We start from the raw sequence: 21,920 nt of genomic DNA on the forward strand, positions 1-21,920 counted from the left end.
TCTGCACCTTACGGTAGAAAATAAATGGGATGAACACACATAGCAACAGTATATACATAGCTAGTGACACAATGTTTGTATTTATATACGTGGCGAAGTGCAGGAAACGTGCTGAGGGCTCCAGCGACTGTCTGACATGTCTCAGGAAAGCGGACTTGCAAGCGAAGAATGGAGGGGATGAGCGGTCACGTGACCTCCGTTACTGAGAAAATTGCCGTGTCCTCTGCCTCACAAATAGCAGGAAGTTCGGCCAGCAGCCGCCACGCACTGGTCCGCCCTGCCGTGCTGTCTCACCGTTCTCTCGCGCTTCGTGTGGGTGTTTTGTATTCAACAGTAAGTAAGTATGCTTAGTCACTACAGTCTGATGGATTGTTTATTATTTTTAGAAGGCTTCAAACGCTTTTCTTTGATGTGTTTATAAAGTAGCTTACGATGGTTAACTCAAATCCCTGATCTAAGGTTCTCGTGAGGGCAGATTATCAGTTTTTATAATGTTTGTGTCATCTCTGTACGAATTTTATTGTTTACTGTAGAGCTTACAGCTTGCAGTTACTTTTAAAACAAACCATTATAGATTCCCTCTGACTGGCTAAGTTGACTGTTTGCAGCAGCAAACATTCTCTTCCATAAGTTTAAATAGTTTAACCGTATTTCCAAACACTTGCTCCATCAGAAAAGCCTCATTTTTCTGTGCGTTACAATTCATGTGTTTAGTTTCATGGCGAATGAACAACATTTTTGCTTCATTTTAATTGACTGGACTAGTAACTCGTGGTGATATTGAGGAACTGTCCCTAAATGACCACATCTGCAGTGTTTTGACATGGTAGGCCGGCCGGTGTGGCCGAGCGGTTCTAGGCGCTACAGTCTCGAACCGCGTGACTGCTACGGTCGCAGGTTCGAATCCTGCCTCGGGCATAGATGTGTGTGATGTCCTTAGGTTAGTTAGGTTTAAGTAGTTCGAAGTTCTAGGGTACTGATGACCTTAGAAGTTAAGTCCCATAGTGCTAAGAGCCATTTGAACCATTTTAACACGGTAGCACGGAGACTGTAGCGTTGCCTTCTATCTCGCAGTGAGATATTTAATTAAAAGTTTCTCATAAGGAAACATCAGGATGAAATATGACTTTAAATAAGTTAATCGTGGCGACAAGAAGACTAGCCACACAGATGATGGAAAACTCTCTCTTTTTAAGGTCACCGTCGGGTGCAGCACACTGGTAAATCTGTAGTTTGATTGAATTTTTTACCTTTATTAGTCCATCACCTACTTTCTTGTAGCACATCAGATCTTTGAGTAGGCTGATTGGTGTCATTGTTCAGTGGTGGGAGGCCCATCAAACCCGTACAATTATTATGAAAAACGTGTTACCTAAAGTAATGAAAATGATCTTCAAAAATATCTCAGGGAGGTTCTAGTTTCTGTTAAAGAAGTGTCTGATGAAAGACCACGAATACTATTCGGTCGTTCACCTTAAAACAATTCACCTTCAACATCTCTTAGTTAGCAGCTGAAAATCATCCATAACATATAAAAAGTTCGTTTTATGCCACACAACAACTCCTCACTACGAATAATTTTCTCTTTTTTTGCCATGTATAGTCAGCTTTGGCACTTGCACCACGAAATTACTTCGTAAACGAATGCGTCACTTGTCACTGATTTCCAAGCTGTGCAATCGTCAACTGTTTGTATATAATTTACAGCTGACGATCGCTTTTTAAGAATGATCCCAATCCCATTATACAGGCGTTGGTATTTTAGTAATATTTATGAAAGTTCTGAACGGTACAAACAACACGGTGGACAGAAAAGTAGCTCTACGTTAATAATTCTATAAAAAATAACGTTAACCGACTAAGGCGAACTGCGGTTTCCAAATCAGCAAAGAACGAAAGAGAGCAAGCTGCAGACATTGCTCCATATAGCAGCAATACACCGCTCGTGCACTTTGTTGAAGTTAACTTCAGTGATTTCCGTGTCTAAGTAGTTCATATTTCGTAAATGCTTAATGCTCTGGAAGCTTCGCGGTGTCATAGACCTAAAACAGAATTATTAGAAAGATGCACCCGAATAGCTGCTTATAGTATTTAATCTTTATGAACTGCTACTGTTTCGGCATTTATCGCCGTTGTCAAGTACCTAATAATACAGTTTTGGTGAGATCGTTAATAACTGTGAATGTCGTTTGTATTAAAGTGACTATACTGTACTCAAGTCTAGAATGATTTACGTCGTTAGCTAACTGTCTTAACTGGTGTCAGTGTTTAGATTAGATCGTGGATGACGTAAATATATTGAAAATAATACGTTAATTATGGTTTGACAGTAGTCTGACACTTCTACTCTTACGAAGTTGTATGTTTACAAAGATTATACAGATAAACAGCAATGTTCGACAGTTCTACTCTTACCACGTTATATGCTCACGAGCTTTATACAAATGAACAAATAGTTCAAATGGCTCTGAGCACTACGCGACTTAACTGCTAAGGTCATCAGTCCCCTAGAACTTAGAACTATGTAAACCTAACTAACCTAAGGACGATACACACATCCATGTCCGAAGCAGGTTTCGTACCTGCGACCGTAGCGGTCGCGCGGTTCCAGGCTGTAGCGCCTAGAACCGCTCTGCCACTCCGGCCAGCATACAGGTGAACAGCAGTGTTATTCTACTACCAAATTTTTGTCATGATTGTCTTTGGTTTTTACATATGTTACAGCCGATTCACTCTTCTTCATGTTCTAAAAGTCAAATAAGGAATTTGAAACTGTATTTGTGTCTGAATTCTACATACTCATTTACTATTTCTTTTGGATCTTAGCTCGTGTGCGTATATAGATTTATAATTCTTCAAGAAGGCTCATTGCAAAACCTTTTGGTATTCTGTTCAGGATCCGGACTGGGCTTTCGGTTTTATCAACAGAGTGGTTTAGATTTTTAAATTGTAGAAAGAAGCTCGACTGATTATTATAGCTGTTTCTAATGTGCTCTCCTTTATCTGACTTTAAAATTTCTTTGGGTTTGGCCAGTGTAAGAGTTATTACAGTTGCTATATCCGATTTTATATATGCCGCGGTTGTAATGGATGTTCTAGTGACGGCAGAACGTAAGTTCATTGAAAGCTTCTTATTGTTTCTAAAGGCCAATTGAATATTTGTGGCTTTATAAAGTGCCTTCGCTTCGTTGGAAATTCTACCAAGGCAGACTGTTGGTACGTAACTAACAATTGGTTTAGGGAATGTTTCTAAAGTTAAGACAGTATCGTTCTGTAATTTTTTCTGCTTTGCTGTTTTACATTTGTAGTATAATATTGTGATTATATTTGGATCAAATTCATGACTACGGGCTGTATAACAAAATGTGTTAAGTTCTTTTTAGCTGTTGGCTTTTATAAGGGGAGGTTATTTAATCTATTAATCACTAGAAGCAAAAATGCGTGTTTATACGACATTGGACGACAGACATTCGTTTTTTTTTTACTGTTGTCACAAGTGTGATTCTTTCTATAGCTAGAAAATGTGTGGTAATTATTATTTTTCCAACTGTGAAGTCTAGATAGTTCACGATTTTGTCTCTATCCACTTCCATAGCGAAATTAGTTTAGGGTTACTAGTTGACTACTTGGTGGTTATTTTGCATATCTGGGTGGCTACCCTTTACTAGCATGTGTTTGTTCGCCAATCACTCATGACTGTTGAAAAGGCCATTGATAATATTGAAATCAGAACTTGAGCCAAGGAGAAAAATAAACTGAAGATGAAAGGCTTTGCTCCCCACGCTGTCCCTGTGTTTTTGCGGTGGTGTTTTTAATTTTTCCCGTATATAGGTTGACAAATTTAGTTGTGGCAATGGATGGCTTACAGTAACCATTTTACGCTGTGGAGATATTGAGAATATTGCTGGCATTGAAAGTTTTTAATAGGTTTTATTAAATTTTGGGAATTGCTCTGTCACAAAATTATTTTGATTTTCGGAACAAAATTTATCCCCAATCAGATGGAGTAGCCGTGGTTAACAGTGCAGCAGGAATATTAAGCCTATATTTTCCGAAATTCTCTGGAAGAGAATATTTTTAACTCAGACTGACCTACTGTTAACCAAATTGTACGCTGTTTTGGGTATGCAGACGATAACCTTATTTCGGTAAGTGGCAGCCACGCAGAAACGCAATGCATCCACGAAAAACGCAAAAAATTACTCCTTCAAATTTATTGCACTATGAAAATGCAGAAAGACGACACCATTAACTAATCTACAATCACAATTTCCAAAAATAACAATTACCACACATTTGATAGGTGTAGAAGGATTACCACTGCTGACAACATTATAAATGCCAATTAATTTTATCTAATGTCCCATAAATTAGCATTTTAGCTTTTGCTTTCAGTGATTAGTATATTAAATAATCTAACGTTAGAAAAACAATTTCCAAGAATGTTTGCCTAGCCGGGGCCTCCGAACGATAGATATCAAACCTGCAGTTCTAAATCGATCACGCGACTGTGGTGGCGGGCGTTATGAGCATGTTTACAGGGGTCTATACAGCAAGGATAAAAGAAGAGAAAATTGTAATTACACTGGTCGTCGACGTTGTCGTCATGAGAAGTTCCATTTGATGTGCATACTACGGGAAGCATTCCCTTTTTGCCGTAACCTGGGTAGACTCTGCCTATGTCATGCAAAAATATGGGTAGAATGTCACATGCGTCAACTTTTCCTTGCAACCGCAAGTTATGGAAATACAGATACTGAAACAAGTATAGTTGGTCTCTATCGCCTGGGCGTCCTTCTCTTTTAACGGAAGATTTCACAGATTTTCACAACCTCTCGATATTCTGCGTGTGCACCTGGGATCTTCGGAAGACACGAACTCTGCACAATGGTTCACGAACTCGTCGTTGAATCCTTCTGCTTTCAGTGTCTTGTAGGACTGAAAGCCGTCCGTAATTACTTTGCCACCGATCAGTACAAAGTGCTCTATCAAACTGACTGAAGTTACCTTGTCTCTGGAGAACATTCATACAAAAATGCACTTCCGGGACTCTCGTTCCCTACCACCGAATACGCAGTTATGTTCGATTTCATTCTTTAAAGGTCGTCCTATCTGGTTTTCCGTTCTTGCTATGTGCGACTCGTCCTACACTGTCATTCTTGGCATAACTCACTTCTCTGCAAAGCCCGAAATAGGTATTCGTAGGTAAGTCAGTTTCCGATGCTGTTCCTTGCAGGGTGTAATACCTAATCCAGCAAGATAAAAGAATTATACCGGCCTGGATCGATAATTTTGAATAGTCAAACTAAGTATTCTTCGTACCACGATTTGCACAATGAAATTGTACAGGTATTTAACTATCAGAACTCCTCTTACGAACTTTTATAGGCTTCTCAACCGCACTCTACACAGTCCGTCCTTTCGTCATCCAGTATTAGTCCACATTTACGACAAAACTTCAATTTTCTATAATACATAAACATGGACGTAGATTCTTCCACGTGAGGCAATTGGCCGACGAAACGTCTACGACACCAGAAATTCAAACTCCCTACTGACATAAAACGTCCATAAACTTCTTAGATCTCACCGTTGACATCAGTACACACACACATTGTTTCAAAATGTACAGAAAAACAACTACTGACACAGTAATACCATCTTGCTCACAATACCCCATAGCTCACAAACATGCAACTTTCCACTCAATGGTACACCGTCTCATATCTATCCCCATGTCCAGAGATGATTTTAAAGCAGAGTTAGATACAATAAAATTTATGGCCACAGTCAATGGCTACAATCCAGTTCTTATTGACCACATCTTGCACAGGAAACAAAAACGGAAAATTATACCCCTCCTCTATGCACCACCTGCTTCCCCATGCACTGTCTGCAAGAAATGGTGTACACTACCATTTCTAGGTCAGGTATCACAGACTGTAGCCAAAGCACTGAAATCGTGCAAGTATAGGGTTTCTTACTATGTCAGGAACACTGCAGTCCAGTGTGTTTTTAATAGCAAAGACAAGATCCAGTTACTAGCCAACAGTGGGGTATACAAAATCACCTGTTCTGATTGTGACAAATTTTACATTTGTCAGTCAGGGAGAGCCATATCAACTAGGCTGGCTGAACATGAACGCTGCATGTGGTTTCAGAATTCAGAGTCTGCATTTGCTGAGCATGTACTCAGTGAGGGTCACAACTACCAGCCAGTGTCCCATGTACTTCACTCACTAAACAAATGCCATAAACTCAACCTGCTGGAAGCCCTGGAAATCAACAAACACCTTGCTCACAGTCCAGATCTCATCCTAAATGACCAGACACAACTCAACACTTCCCCTCTCCTAAACTTCATATAATCATCTTTGTTGTTCATTACTTCCCACACTCTCTCTTCCTACATATTCCCGTTTTCCTGTAGTCATTAAGTTGTTTTATTTGTTGCAGTTGTCTTTGTATTCCACATAGGCTGTAGTTTCAATAGTTAAGGGTTTCCTTTTAACTTGTACTTGTATTACTGTCCATGTTTAACTCCCCTTGTAGTTGTCTCATCAAATTCTGTTCATATTTTACTTTGCTCATTTATTTAATGAAACCTTGTACACAGCCACTGCTTTGATTATAATATTAATGTTAAAATGCAGTACCACCACACTCTCAAACTGTAGGTTCCCTCAAACACCTCAATTTTCCTGCATTTATTAATTTCTGTTTATCTTATTGATATTGCATAAGTTCCTTGGGTATTCTGCGTTTACACTGACAACTGTCTCTTCTTTTTTTAATTGGTTGTGTATCACTCTACATGTTTCAAACCTCTTGATGCAGCTTTGGCTAGTACTAATTTTATCTTATTTTATTAGTTTTGTTTATTAATAGAAACTGTTATGTAGGCATGCTATTCCTATTTTGTGCTAAAGGTTTTCCTGTCAACTCCATTGATATTTATGTACTGTTCAGTTTTTACTATTTCATTGCAAAGATGTTACTTACTGCGTGTTTCTACTTCACTCTAGATGTGTTACTTCTCTTCCAATGTTGTCTGCTAACATTTAACTTCTTTGGTGATAATACTCAGTAAATGTCTGAAGATGGCCTTGTAAGCCGAAAACAGGTTAGCAATAAAAGTAACATTGTAGAACAAAAGCAAACTGGTGCTTTTCATTTATTATTAAGAATTAAATTTGTAATATTGGATATCATGAATTAAGATATATATATATATATAATGACTTTTGAACACTCTTAAGGTAAATTCATTGTTTGTTCCCTATCAAAATCTTTCATTTGCTAACTATGCCTATCAGTAGTTAGTGCCTTTAGTAGTTTGAATCATTTATTTAGATGGCAGTAGTGGCGCTCGCTGTATTGCAGTAGTTCGAGTAACGAAGATTTTTGTGAGATAAGTGATTTGTGAAACGTATAGGTTAATTTAGTCAGGGCCATTCTCTTGTAGGGATTATTGAAAGTCAGACTGCGCTGCGCTAAAAATATTGGCCGTCAGTTTAGTGTTGATCAGAACATGTAAAGAGCGAAATGTCTGAGTACGTTCAGTTCTGCTCAGCTGTTTGCAAATCAAATAATGTAAGAGGTTTATCAGCACAGTAATTCATAAATTTTTCTAGGGGGACGTTTCAATTTTAAAGTCAGATACACAGAAAACACATTAGAGACAGCTGAAATTAGAAACAGCGAGAATAATCTTTCGAGCTCCTTTGTACATTTGAAAAATCTAAACCACACTGTTGATATCATCGAAAGCAAAGTCCAGATCCTGCACAGAATACCAAAAGGTCTTGTAATGAACATTCTTGAAGAACTGAAAATCTATATACACACGAGAAAAGACACACAATTAATATTAAGCCACCATATATAATTTAGAGACAAATAATGCCTCAAATTTTTTGTTGGACTTTTAGAACACGAAAAAGAATAAATCGGGTATAACATATGGAACAATAAAAGATAATCTGACAAAGATTAGTTAGTAAAATAACATTGCTGTTCATCTGCATAATCTTTGTAAACATATAACGTCGTAAGAGCAGAATTGTCAAATTACTGTCAAGCCATAATTAACGTATTATTTACAGTATATTTACGGCATTTATCATCTAATCAAAGCAATGACAGTTATAACAGAGTTCACTAACGACGTAATATGGACGTCACACCTTTCTAAACTTGAGTGAAATATAGACACTTTAATAAAAATTGGTTCAAATGGCTCTGAGCACTATGGGACTTAACATCTATGGCCATCAGTCCTCTAGAACTTAGAACTACTTAAACCTAACTAACCTAAGGACATCACACACATCCATGCCCGAGGCAGGATTCGAACCTGCGACCGTAGTGGTCACGCGGTTCCAGACTGAAGCGCATAGAACCGCACGGCCACAGCGGCCGGCAGACACTTTAATATAAATGACATTCACATTTACAAAAGGTCTCACCAGAATTGTATTCGTAGTTACTTAGCAATGGCGACAAATGCCGAAACAGTTTGTCGTTAGTAAAGATCAGTTGCTAAAAGCGTCTGTTCTGGTGTGTGGTTTTAGTAATTGTATCATTATCTGACATATATTACTGGCGCTAATGAAAAATCTACAATAGAATATCGAATTGCCACATTTTTGTAATTGGTACTATAATAAAGATGTGCAACTTGCTGGCGTGTTGTAAATTAACTTCCTTCTAAAGGAAAAGCTCGAAATACTAGAGACGGGCATTTGGTCAAAACGACAGCATCGCTGTGTGGTCTCAAATTATTTCACAGTACTTCTGCAGTTACTTTATGAGGAATAGAGTGTATATGAATACAGTTTGGAACTGTCTCTTATTTATCACAGTTTTATATCGAAATATAGGATGTAAAGAAATTATTTATACAAACATGTAGAATGTTTAGAGGTGATAATAAGTAACATCGTTTTATGTGACCAATATTTCACAGGTGCTCCGTTTCCCCGCTATCCATACATGAATATTTTGGGGCTAGTGATGTCCAGAGACGGTGTTCAAATTTCCACGTGATGAATATTGTTTTGTTGTTTTAGAGATGTTGCTGAGCTGCTATGGATTTTTTTTTGTGAGGGAAGGTGAAGCGTTTTGTGTACAAGGCACTCATGGGCACTCCAGAAAAACCAATGACCGTTATTCGTGAAATACCTGGCTCTTTTGAACGTCTTAAGCAATTTTTAGTACGCAGATGCCAGTTTGGTATCAATATGAACGTACGACAATTTCAGCAACATCTCTAAAACGATGATCATCTCGTGGCAGTTTGATCAGCATCTCTAAACATTACGAGCCTCAAAACTTGCATGGATTATTAGAGGGAAGTCGGTGTACGTGTGGTATTTTTATCCCTTAGAAAGTCTTATTTTTATCTCCTCTAAACACTCTAAGAGGTATAAGTAGTTATTTCGTTCCTTGCGTATCGCAACAGTAGTATGGGTGTCAGACTTATAATATAGGATTTAACGTCTCATTCCAGGTCGATCATTACTTAGACTAGGAGTTTCACCTTTGCCGCTGTGGGGAAAATGCTTCAAACTGCAGGTTCTTTTACTGTCCTGACTAAATTTACATAAAATAAAATTTATGTTTATAGGTACATCATACCATTCTTTGTAATTTTTTGGTGCACAATACTAAACGGTTAACATACATTAACTCAGTGTGATGTAAGCTTATAAATCAAATTTTCGCTTTTGGTTTTCCTTTTATGGGGTTATGAGTAAAGGTGGCATTGTGTATTAACACTCAAAACTAAATTTCTTTATGAGTTAACAGGTTTCGTGGTGGATGGTTTCCTAGGGTTCTTTATCTTGCAATATATGAAAGACCAAATCCCTTTACAACAGGATTTTTTAGTCTTATAAACAACTTTTTAAAATGACTGAACACTCTCAGACAGAATTACTTAGAACAACTTGAAAACGTCACTCATTGCTTTTCATTCACGCTGACCAATTCTGATTTCAGGTTCATACACCGTTGATCATTTGCTATGACTCTGGTATCACTTGAAGAATGTTAAAATTCAAGGAATAAAGGAATCCGCCACAGCTAGAGATAGGGAAGTGAGGAATTCGATACCCTATTTGCGACTCATATAATAAAAGGAGCTGCCATTTTGTGTGACAAAATTAATAAGTTGGCTGCTCTGATTTCAGCTATATTTATTTTTCAAGCGATTTTAGTGCTAATTTGTGTTTCTATTTTGAAGTATTACAAATATTTCTGAATTCTTGTTTACAAGTGCACAAAATCTCAAGGAAAAAAGTTGCACTTTTTTATGAGTCTGAATTGGAACCCCCCCCCCCCCCCCCAATGATTTACTACAGATATCATTAGTAAATGCGAAATATTTGTCTCCATACGACGACACAACAAGTCAAAATAAAAATCACAAATTAAACATGCTCGGTGCTACCATGAGGGCTGTGCTGTGCCGAGAACCAGCGTGTCATGTGTATTCTCTGTGGTACCTGATAGTATTTTGGCTAGCCTTTTTTCCATTTCGTTTCCGAATGTGAGCTGTAATAATTAGCTTAACCATGTAAAACTCATAATATCGGTACTTCAGCTATCTGCTTCGCATCGGACTGGTTTTGTGTGGGTGTACTTAGAATTATATTTTTCAAATGTCAAATGAAATAATCAGTCACGTGATACATTCTCCACAACTGTATGCGGAGTTGGTCTACTTATTGAAATTCAGTATCTTTCATCGTCTAATAAGATGAATTTGAGACTATTCCCGTTTTATTGTTCCAAGAGGAGTAATGTTATACTAGCACATCATCTCGAAACCAAAATACTAATTCCTCTTGGAAACAAAAAGAAAAACCTTCGAGGTCAAGCAACATGTTGATTTAGACGTTCACACGTTGTTTCAGTCGTGTGAAATGCAGTACACATAACCAGAAAACACCTGCTAGAGTTTGGAACAGCTTAAAATTCATTATTGTATAACGAATAAACGTCACACAAAACGAAAAGTTCCTTTTCTGGTTGACTGTAACTGAGTATTTACTAAGGAAAGGAATAAATAACACTAAGTAAAAATTGAGGCAGTCCACATGCATCACAAGAGCTACCAATATCAGCAGAGACGCTTAAAACATGTACGGTAAATCAATTCGCGACAGTTAATACTGATACAAGCTTTCAACGCCGAGTTCGAAAACTTCTGCACTGACGAAGAAAGTATGTATTAAGTTAATTCAAAATATATCTGTGAACGTCTCTAGTCTAACGAAGAAGACTTTTTAGTCTTGTTTCGAGCACTGGAAAAGGTTCTTAAACTTAGGAAAGTGTATAAAGTTGGAGATGTGTCTGCCTGTAGATATCGTTTAATGCATTCAGAAACCAAAATACCCTGAAATTTTAAAAGAAAATGTGTACATCGGTAAACTGCCTAATAATTCAACATCAACCAGTCTACGTACAGGGAGGGAAATTACATTTCACAGTCTCCATTTGGCATATGTAATCATGAGAGACAGATTATAAAGCACCGAAAAATAATTCCAGTGTTAGAAAATGTCGACCACTCCTGCAGGTAAAACGTTCAAATAATCGGAAGAACCTTAGTTGAAGGACGTGAAAAGCTTGCTGCCTGACACCAAGCAGTCGCGAAGTCGTCACTTAATGGCTCAAAACGTAATTGTATACGCCTTATACGCGTCATATTCCTTTCACTCCAAGTTAACAGTATAGCAGAGTCTGTTCTTCACTAATCTTCTTAGTTTTACTTCTTCATTGACAAGTCATATGTTTCGAGCTCCGTTTGGTTTCTGTTCCGTTTTGCTTTGTACTTCCTCGGTACATACAATAATAAGTATTCCGACAAGCACATCTGTTCACTTCCCGAGTTTGCAGCACTCTTTTTCCAAGTCAGATCAGCGATATTATGTTACTCCGATACCTGAGCTTATTATTTGTTCTTCTCGTTTGGTTGTTGTGTAATTTGTCCAGTCACTCAGACGAGCACATCACTTTTATAAGAAGCAGCTTTCTTACAATAGCACGTAAATGCTAGTCAGAAAATAACTTTATTTTTTGACTAGTATCTACTCCCTTACACTTACACTGTACCTTTGTAAACCTACTACGTTAGCTTTGAATCAATGTACCTTATAAGCTAAATACTGTTGCCATGCTTTAGTGAGACATAATCACAATCTGTCGGTTGTTGCAGTACACTTCAGACTCTCTGACGTTGGATATTCTAAGCTATTATTACGACAGACAAGAATTAAGGAAACGTCCATTACTCACAGATTTCACTTACGTTGTAGAAGGCATCATTACCGAGCATTATTATTCGAATCTATACTAGCTCGTTTCATGGTACAAGCGATAATGGTACAGAAAGTCACAGTTATCATCTGCATAATGTTAAATGTATGAGAACACTTAAAATGCAAGACAGGATTTTTCTGATGAATATCTGCTCCGATAACCATTTGCTGTGATCACCAGAATTAGTTGGCTAGTGCTAGTGAAATCTAACAAATACTACGTGAGTGTACTGAAAAGTAATGCCTTCTAACTTTTTGTATGGAAAGTCTCAACGCTTTTAAAATAAAAACAAACTATATTAACATTGTACTTCTTTATTCTTCATGTCCACATACTTACTCTCCAACACAGTCACCCTGGTGACGAACACATTCCTCCCAACGAGAGACCGGTTTGTTGATAATGTCGCTGTCGCATGTTTGACTTTTACGGCAATCTGACAACCTCATCTCTGTTTGCACCGCTTCATCATTATCAATGTGAAGTTCCCGAAGGTGTTCTTTTAGTTTTGGAAACAGCTGAAAATCGGATGTGGCCAAGTAGGGACCGTATTGAGGAAGATCGGTAACAGTGAACCGAAGGCATCGGATTGTTGCAATTGTAGCGCTCGTGTGTGGTCTAGCACTGTCATGCTGAAGGAGAGCATGCTCCTTGTGTAGACACACGAGTCAAATTGGCTTTTTCAGTTATCTGAGGGTCTCTCTTTCACACACCAACATGGTTACCTTACACACCACAGTTACGTCACACGCAGCCATGTTACACTCTACAGTTCGGAGACCTCTAACGGCAGAGGGTTGCAACCTGAGTCACAGTAACGGTAAAGTCGACGAAGGAAAATGCATGACATATAATACGTCAACCGGAATTAAGAGCAGAATTAAAAATTGGGTGACACCGCTTTTCATCACGCCCTTGTAGACTACAGTTTCTAAGGAGATGTGTGACTGTTACTGAAAAGCTGAGACCCAAGACTAGGGGAACACATGAACTGCATACACGAGGTACTCATTGTTTTGCCGTAGGTGAACATAAGGATCGGGGCGAGGAATAGCACTGCTGTGAGCGGAACTACACGCCCACACACAGCACTGCGATGAGGCCGCTATTCCTGACGCTGGTGACCGCTGCCAGTGTAGTATCTTCGCTGCACGACGACCGGCGTCTGAGATGTGACTGTCACCTCAACCAGGTTAACTACCACCAGATCGATTTAACCTGTGGCTACAACGCAGTAAGTATAGGAATAACTGATATCAAGGACACAGTGCCATGTTCCTTTATTTGTAGTCAAGCATACTGCAGTCAAGCACTTAAGCGTCATTAGTTTATTAGATCATATTTCCTCTACAGATTGTACGTAAGGGTACAGAACAAGTTAACGCCTAAGAGAGGGTTTGCTGTTTGAGAAGTTCATGGCGTAAAATTAGAAGTCTAAAGCAGAACATTCATGTGTTTCATTGAACAGAAAAGTTTTTCCATAACCACAGAACAATAAATATAAACATTGCTACTCTGTTTCGGTGCAATAACCTAATCATAAAGGCAACAGAGCGCTTTAATCTAATACCGAAGAGTACTATGAGTATCAGTAGTTATATGGGTCATATTTTAAATGCTTTTCTAGCAATCTTTGCTGCCGGGAAGGTTCAATGATTCCATGCAGAAGTGTTAGTTAAATTGAAATAATTTCGTCATTTATGCTTTACATGAATACCAAATATTGTCCACACCTATTCCGCCATTAGACTTTTCCCAGCAAAACTTTCATTCGGTTTTGTTTTTCATATCCGAACTCTTTTTTGTTAAAATTTCTTTCTTTTTACCTGATTCCCAGTCACGATTAAAGCGCATTCAAAATCACTGTTGTCATATTTAATCGAATTAGTTAGTACACGTTTATGTCCATTTCTAGCGCTTATTCCCCGTTCCAGTTTAAATAGCCATTACAGTTTTTTTTTCTTTTTATTTGCCTTTTAGTGCTGCACTTCCGTAATAACTGAATTAATTCCATTAATTTATTTGTTTGCTTTTTATGTTAGAAGTTTGTGGCTGGCTATAGATTTCTTTAGATTTTATTTTTAACATCACTTTATGAATATCGTAATTCTTCATTCGTTATTTACTAATGTAATGGATTCCGTAATGTTTAATTTTTAATCTTTGTTCGGTATTTTTTGTTGTTTTCCTTATCACCTGCTCCCATCTCCACCACCCTAGAACCCTGCTTCATTAATGTTATAAAATACTTATTATTTCATTTTATAAATTAGATAAGTAGGGATCTGGTGGGGAGGGTGGGATAGGAGTGGGTAATCTGGCCTCACACATTCTATCACTTTCACCTCTTTCCTAAGGTTGTTGATATGTGCTGGCGTGAGCTGTGATGTATGGTTGTTAGCGTCGTTGGCCAGAGCGCTGCAGGTCGCCAATTCAGGCCCGACCGCTAGCAATTTTTTTCCATATTTATCAGTTATGGAATGTGCTTGATGTATCCCATGTTTGTAACATTTGTACAATCTGGAATATTAAATGTCTACATAAATACCAGCATCCTGGGATATTCTAAGTTTTTAGAAATAGCTTTACTCGAGGTCAGTTCCGTTCTGGTTCTACATTGGTATTCGTGTTTTCAGTGGTAAATGTGGTAGGTCGTTCACAACCCTGCTCCATGATTTGAACGGACTTGACTCTGGTTATCGCGTGACATTCTTTGGTGGAAAAGCCATCATCTACATCATGCTTCCAATAAGCCAACTAGCCGACTACATAGGCAGGAACTGGAATACAAGCAGTACATCGTCCCTAAGGTCCGTATAGTTAAGAGACCAACGGATTCCAAGCCAACAGGATATCAGCTGCAGATCCAGGCATCCGTTAGTGGTTTTCAGAGACTCTGGTCGGGACCCGATGAAATGGCTTAAAGGATTCCACCGAGCTACCTAATACAAGCGTTGGGAGGATATGGTGTGCTTGGCAAATGTATGATATTACTTGCACGGCACAGCCCAGCAATTTTTCCAGGACGTGAAGGAGAAGCTCAAAAGCTGGGACAAATTCAAACCACAACTGAAGAAAACAATGACGATAGTTAACAGCAAGACCGCTTACCGGAAGAACTGAAGAACAGGTCAAAACGTAACGGCGAAACGACACACTTACATAAAAAATGTTTCGGCCCTTTGTAACATTGTGAATTCAAATACAACTGAAGGTAACCAAATCTCATATTTGATGAAAGGAATCGCAGGAGGCATGCGCGAAGCTCTTCTACTAAAGAGTGTCATAAACGACTGAAGAATTTATCAAGCGCTGCCAGCGCATCGATGTAACAGGAGAGAGAGAGAGAGAGAGAGAGAGAGAGAGAGAGAGAGAGAGAGAGATTCAGAGCGCTCGTGAGTTGTACGAAAGAGGTATGATTGTCTTCTGAATGTCATCTCTATGTCTCTATGGAAGAGAATCATGATCTACCTTATCTCAAGCACCAGGTTGTAAGGCAACAGATACAGCATTTTAAGGCAGCGTGAACTGTAAGACCTAGTACATAAGAAGTAGTGGACTTGAACGTCGACCCTGTGCGTCAGGAGATAGGAGAATGTTGAAGAACAGTTATATAGATCTTAGGCACCAATCTCCACATCAGTCGAACAGGCCGTGAATATTGAACTGGGCCACCGTTTTCAAACGTTAATCCGGCATCCGGTGCTGCAGAGAAAGAAGGCAAGTGTTAGACGACTATTACTCCGTAAGATATCAGCCTTCACAACGGTTTATTCGCGCCACTCAACTGCAGACGATTATAGTCGATCTTCGGGACGAAGTTCATCGCCGTACCTAGAGGAGGCAATTCCTTAACACATCGTAGCCGCTTGATATCGCTATACTGAGGTACCAGCCGCTCGCCTAGCCATCCAGATCAGGAAGACTAAACGAGGTGACCATCTATATAGGTGAGGCTGCCACAGATGAAAATCCTCCGTGGACGACAGTTGCAGGGATGACAGATAACCTCAAAAACGTTTCCACTGACGGCTAATTTGTCCGGGCGTTAGTCGACTCGCTGTCTCTCTTTCTGTAAAGTCGGACACTTATCGTCACCAACTAGAGAGGGCCATGTTCGACGGTACTAAAGCGATGGTGCTGAAAGGAACATCGTCCGTGAATTAGCCAGCGGTCATATAGAGTATTGCCAACTTGACGAATGGATGATCCGGAAGCATGAGCAGTAGATGCAACAACATGACATCATACCTTTATAGTTCTTGTCCTCTCCTTGTAATAAGTAATGACATACGATGTTTCTGTGACAACTACTGAAAACTGAAGAAAATGTTTTGTCCACTGCCATGTTTTATCTACTGCAACACATTCACGACACCTTAGACTGCTCGAAAGGAGCAAAGTATTTTCAGCTAAGGACATGTAGACAAAAAAATCGAGATTTATTAAGACTGCCTTCATATCTCCTGTTGGTTTTTGTGGGCTTAAAGGTGTGCTGGCTAGAGTGTGTAACGTTTTGGCCGGTTTCTAATGTGTGGTGGACAACCTGCTTCGACACCTTAAGTGGATGACTTGTCTTCGCTATATGGATGATACTGTAGTTTCTTCTAAGACATTTTAAGAACCTGTTAGCTACCTAACAATCGTGCTGGAGTGTTCTCAGACTTTAGGACTCTGTCTGAATCCGTAAAGTGCCTCTTCTCCGCCTAAGAAATAAAAATCTTGGGACATCTAATGAATGAGATGGAGTTCAACCTTATCCCGAGAAAATACGAAGTTACAGATTCTCCCCATTGGTGACGTGAGGAGTTTTCTCCGGAAGTACTCATATTACCGCGATTCATAAAGGATTTTTGTACCGTGACTTTCAAGTACTACAGGGCGACACCAAATTTTTCTGGAACAAGATGCACAAAAAGTCTCTCCTTATTCGCAAGGACGCATTAACATCATCTCCACTTCCAGCATTGTAGGACGGGAATGATACGAGAAAATTTCACGCAGATGCTAGTGGTTATACGATACAGGCAGTTATAGTGGAAATTCGTGAAGATGCTGAAAAAGCGAGAGCTTATGCCTCCAGAGTACTTCCCATGTCCGAGATGAACTGATCTGCAACCGAGAAAGAGTGCCTTGCAGTTGTTTGGGCCATAAAAAGAATTTACTTGACAAACCATTCAGGCTAACTAGCCTGAAGGATCTGTCGGGTTCACTGGCGACACAGGCACTAGAGTTTCAGGAGCGTACCACAGTGGTGTACAAAATCAGACTAAAACCAAGGACGTCGACAACGAATCCTTTGATGGAACACAGGGGCATAGGTGAAATCTCAGCCACCGATTCATTAAATGACATTGCTGCCTTGCAGAGGGAATATCCAGCACTGCTTAAAACCATGGAAGCCTTGAAGAAGGAGGGCTCACCCGAAGGAGAATTCCAGTTAAATTAATAGGCATTGATACAACGAGGCTGAAAAGGTTGCGTATCATCCCACCTCACCTACCGATAGATAGCCAGAAGCTTTTCCGTGACTCTCCAGCATCTGATCACCCGAAGTTCGTGAAGTCTCTAGACAGAATCAGGTATCACGGGCCAAGTTTCTAACGATCCATTAGGCAGTATGTGAATCTCTGTAAGGAACAGCAATAACCGTAAAACGTACCACAATTATCTCCGGTTCATTCTGCGCCAATACTATCAGCAGTGTCGCCATTCCACCAGTTTGAAATCGAGCTCTTGGGAAGACTCCCGAAGTCAACAAACTTAGTGCCTCAACTGCTATGGGTTCACTAAAGCTATCTTTGAAAATTGCAAATTCTATGTAGAAGACACCGTTTTCACGCAGAGCGCACCCCGTTTAATGATTTCAGATTGTGGAAAAAATTTTCTGTTCGGCGTTAATTTCGGATTGTGACATCGCCCACAGGATGACAAGTGCCTTCCATCCACAGACGAAAGGCCTCAAAAATCGCCTTAGTCAGACACTTGCAGACGTGCTCCCGACGTACGTTGATACGAAAAGACTGACTGGAGTATGATACTGACATTCGTATAGAACACAATGAAGAAAGGCACTGTCGGTTTCACTCCATTCTTTCTGCTCCAGCGTTGCGGAACCGAAAGGACAATGGATACACTGTTCATGTTTAAACCAGACGATACTCATGATTATTATGTGGAACAATTCATTACGGGCCGAAGAAGGAAGGTAGTTGAGTCGCATACGGACTTTGGACAGCCAGGAGAAACAGCGAGAGCACAGTAACGCCAAGCACCGCCTAGTGAAATACAGCTTGGGATATTTGGTGCAGATTTTTCGGCCTCTGAGGAAAGTGGGATTACTGGAAAAGTTACCAAAGCACTACCTTGGGCCATATCCTTAGTCGCCGAATCCTTAGTCGCTTGTCGGTTGTCATATTCATACCCCTCGACTCGTATAACTGCCATCTGCTTTCTGTACAAATTGTAAATAGCCTTTCGCTCCCTGTATTTTACCCCTGCCACCTTCAGAATTCAGATCTAGATTCAGAATAAGAAATTTACCTGTTTAATCTGTTAAGTTTCCTAATGTTCAAGAATTTTAAATAGCTATCAGAATATTATTGTCAGAAGGTAACTGAACCACTGTCTATGCTTAAGATCCACATGAAAGAGTAATAAATTTTTCTTGTTCCAGACAAGTTCCCAGGATTCTGGGCAGCAACCACAAATAGATTGTTCTAAAGGTAAGCACATGATTCGCACTTGTGTCTGTGCAACAGTTTTGGTATGAATGTATTACACAGTGTTTCTTTTGTCACAGGCAGTTCCATAAGTTTGATGAAGATATTATGGGCGATTAGTTTTTAATTTCCATGCTTAAACACTTCTTCTCAATTATGTAAAATACGCTCTCGACATGTGCGTGCATGACGTAGAAGAAACATTCCAACAAACTCACTTTAGTATGTATAAATACTGACCATCCAGCTGCGCTGGTCATCAGTTCGAGCCGCGAATCACTGAGTTGTCTTCTGCCATGAAGTTATTACCATTTCATCTTCATTCTGATCGGACCGTCTTCCACAGAGTACAACAGCAACATTGATGAGTTCAGGGTCGATCTGACGCCCTCCTAGCACTGACTCATTGTGCGTCTGTCAGCGTCAGATGCCGCTATCCAGACACCAGACGGATTCGCTCCCCAGACATCTATGCTCTCATCACCCATAGCATCAGCTCCCACTGTTGCTTGTCTGCCAGCAGGGGTACACGGAGCGTCGCACCTGCAGGCATTTTCACGACATTGCTTCACCAGCAGGGTCTCTGGGATGATGCCCATCTTCCAGCACCCGTCAGATGTGGGCTTGATAAAATTTAACTGAATTCCACGTAGATAAAATATATCCCTAACTGGGTCATAGCATTACCTTTCATAGAGAACAACATTATCAGATCTGTTATAATTACAGTCTAAGATGGCACTTTTTTTTAACCTCTGATCAGTCACTAACGTAAAACAGGGAAAATCCGGTAATCCTATGAAGCTTCGAGCAGATGTGTTGTACAGTGTCTCTAGTATACCCGTCTGTCGCGCCAAGTCAGTTTTCAGTTCTGAGTGCATAACGGGGAAATAAAGATGCCTAGAAAATAGTGTCTCCCGCCAAGTGTGAAGTCCTGCGGAAGCGTTTCGCTTGCTTTCATGCAGCCCAAATAAATGTCAAGCGTTCCCTTCTTCATGACAATTCTTGACTGCATAATGCAGATGCAGCAAAGACGAATTTGCAGCGTTTTCCGTGGGAAGTGTTTGATTACTCACCACACAGCCAGGATTTGGCTCCCTCTTATTTTCATCTCTTCGCTCACGTGAACCGCTGGGTAGGAGGAAAGAATTTTGGCACAGACGACGAACTGCATACCATAGTAGGGAGCTGTTGGAAATCAAAGATGGGTGCCTTCTATAGAGAGGACATTGGAAAGTCGAAACCTCGCTACGAAGAATGTCGGAGTCGGAGCGGCGACCAGATAGGAAGTAGTTAGAAAGTATAGCCAAATGTTGCAAATAAGACATTTTTGATTTTCATTGACGTTTCGATTTCGCAATTGGTGGGGTGATGAAACCAAAATAGCCACCTTTGACAATATTTACATATTTTAAATCCAGAGTAAAGTTTTACAGTTTGTCCCAAGACATACATTAACAATAAAATAACACTAGGACTGAAGGAATGACTATGTAGAAAACTCGTTGTGAACATGTTAATAAAAAATATCCATTTCCACCTTGTGCAAGGTCTATCGACAGTGGCCGCGAATTATTTCTCTGACCTTATCCAGCATTACCAGTAAGAACGTTCGTTCTGATAGCTTTAAACTGAGAACACAATTGAAGACATGAATGCGAATCATCACACCATGCCCATAGATCTGGAATAGCGTGTTTCCTTTTCCAAGAAGAAATTACATTACGCTGCTAACCTCGCATCAGGCGCTATTCGTAAGAGACACTCATTTCTACACGGTCTGCAACTCGTGGCCAAGTGGCTAGCGTCGCTGCCCCTGTATTGTGAGATCGCAGGTTCAGTTCCTGGCACAGTTGGAGGTTTCCTGCACTCGCGTGACTGGATATTTCTTTTGTTGTTAACACTGCATCTGATCTGCATCACAAGGACGTATAAGGCGCAGAATTGGCGTCAAGTAGAAATACGTGAGCCAGGCTGCCCAACTACTCTAGATTGGTTCTCCCTGCCAGTTATGCCGTACGATCATTTCATTTCATTTTAATGTGGCACTGCAACTAGAGTTTTCAGCCAAGTGTCCTTAGCCCTACTAGATCGTATTTAAATATCCTACTGGTTACTGTGAAATCAGAATTAACACATATCAGCTAGTATTATTGTTTTACATATTACCTGTTATGATTGTTAATTATGATACTCCCCTAAATACCTGGTTGGTGCATAATTCGTAGCGTTCTGTAAGTTTAATAAACACAACAGTTGCAGAAGAGAATTTAGTCATCAATAATATATTCTCCTTATCTATTTACAACAGTCTAGCAACGCGGGGGTAACCATTCGATTTCACGACTGTGGAAATCAAGTGGTTTTGAGACGGAGAACTCGTCGAGCCCTATCCGGAGAACACTTTCATCCTGAAAGGAAGTTCCGTACGAAGGTTGTTCCATACAGAGCGGAAAAAGTGAACATCTAAGGGTGCGACGTCAGGTGAATAAGGTAGACGTGTTTTTGTCAATCTAGTGAAATGCGGGCGGGAGTTATCGTGGAGCATCACTCTACGCATCCTTCCTGGCCGTTGTTCTGGTATTTTGCCTGCAAGACGTTCGTTTGTCGACAGTAAATGTCGGCAGTGATGGTTACACTTGGGGGAACCAATTCGTAGTACACGACATCGTCGCTGTTTCGCCAGATGCAAAACATTGTCTTCTGTGGATGCGCAAATGTCTTTGAATGGGAAGGTGCTGCTGGGCTCAACCATTCCCTTCTTTTCTTTTTGTTATCATAAAGACACCATTTATCGATGCTATAGCAACTACATGCTCCTGCAGTTCATCATTTGATAGGAGAGGGTTAAATGCAGTGTAGAAAGGATAT

At 39.9% G+C, this 21,920-nt stretch overlaps 1 protein-coding gene across 1 annotated transcript in view; it reads left to right on the top strand.

Annotated features, from left to right (window-relative positions):
• Window positions 1-223: 223 nt before the first annotated feature.
• Window positions 224-21,920, top strand: part of LOC124595440 (C-type mannose receptor 2-like) — a 53,894-nt gene continuing 32,197 nt past the window's right edge. Inside the window, exons 1-3 of the mRNA XM_047134181.1 lie at window positions 224-337; window positions 13,353-13,561; window positions 19,004-19,052. Coding sequence (XP_046990137.1) covers window positions 13,424-13,561; window positions 19,004-19,052 — 187 coding nt within the window. The 5' untranslated portion in view covers window positions 224-337; window positions 13,353-13,423. The remainder of the gene's footprint in view (window positions 338-13,352; window positions 13,562-19,003; window positions 19,053-21,920) is intronic.

The sequence above is a fragment of the Schistocerca americana genome, chromosome 2, assembly GCF_021461395.2.
Source record: "Schistocerca americana isolate TAMUIC-IGC-003095 chromosome 2, iqSchAmer2.1, whole genome shotgun sequence".
Lineage (NCBI taxonomy): Eukaryota > Metazoa > Arthropoda > Insecta > Orthoptera > Acrididae > Schistocerca > Schistocerca americana.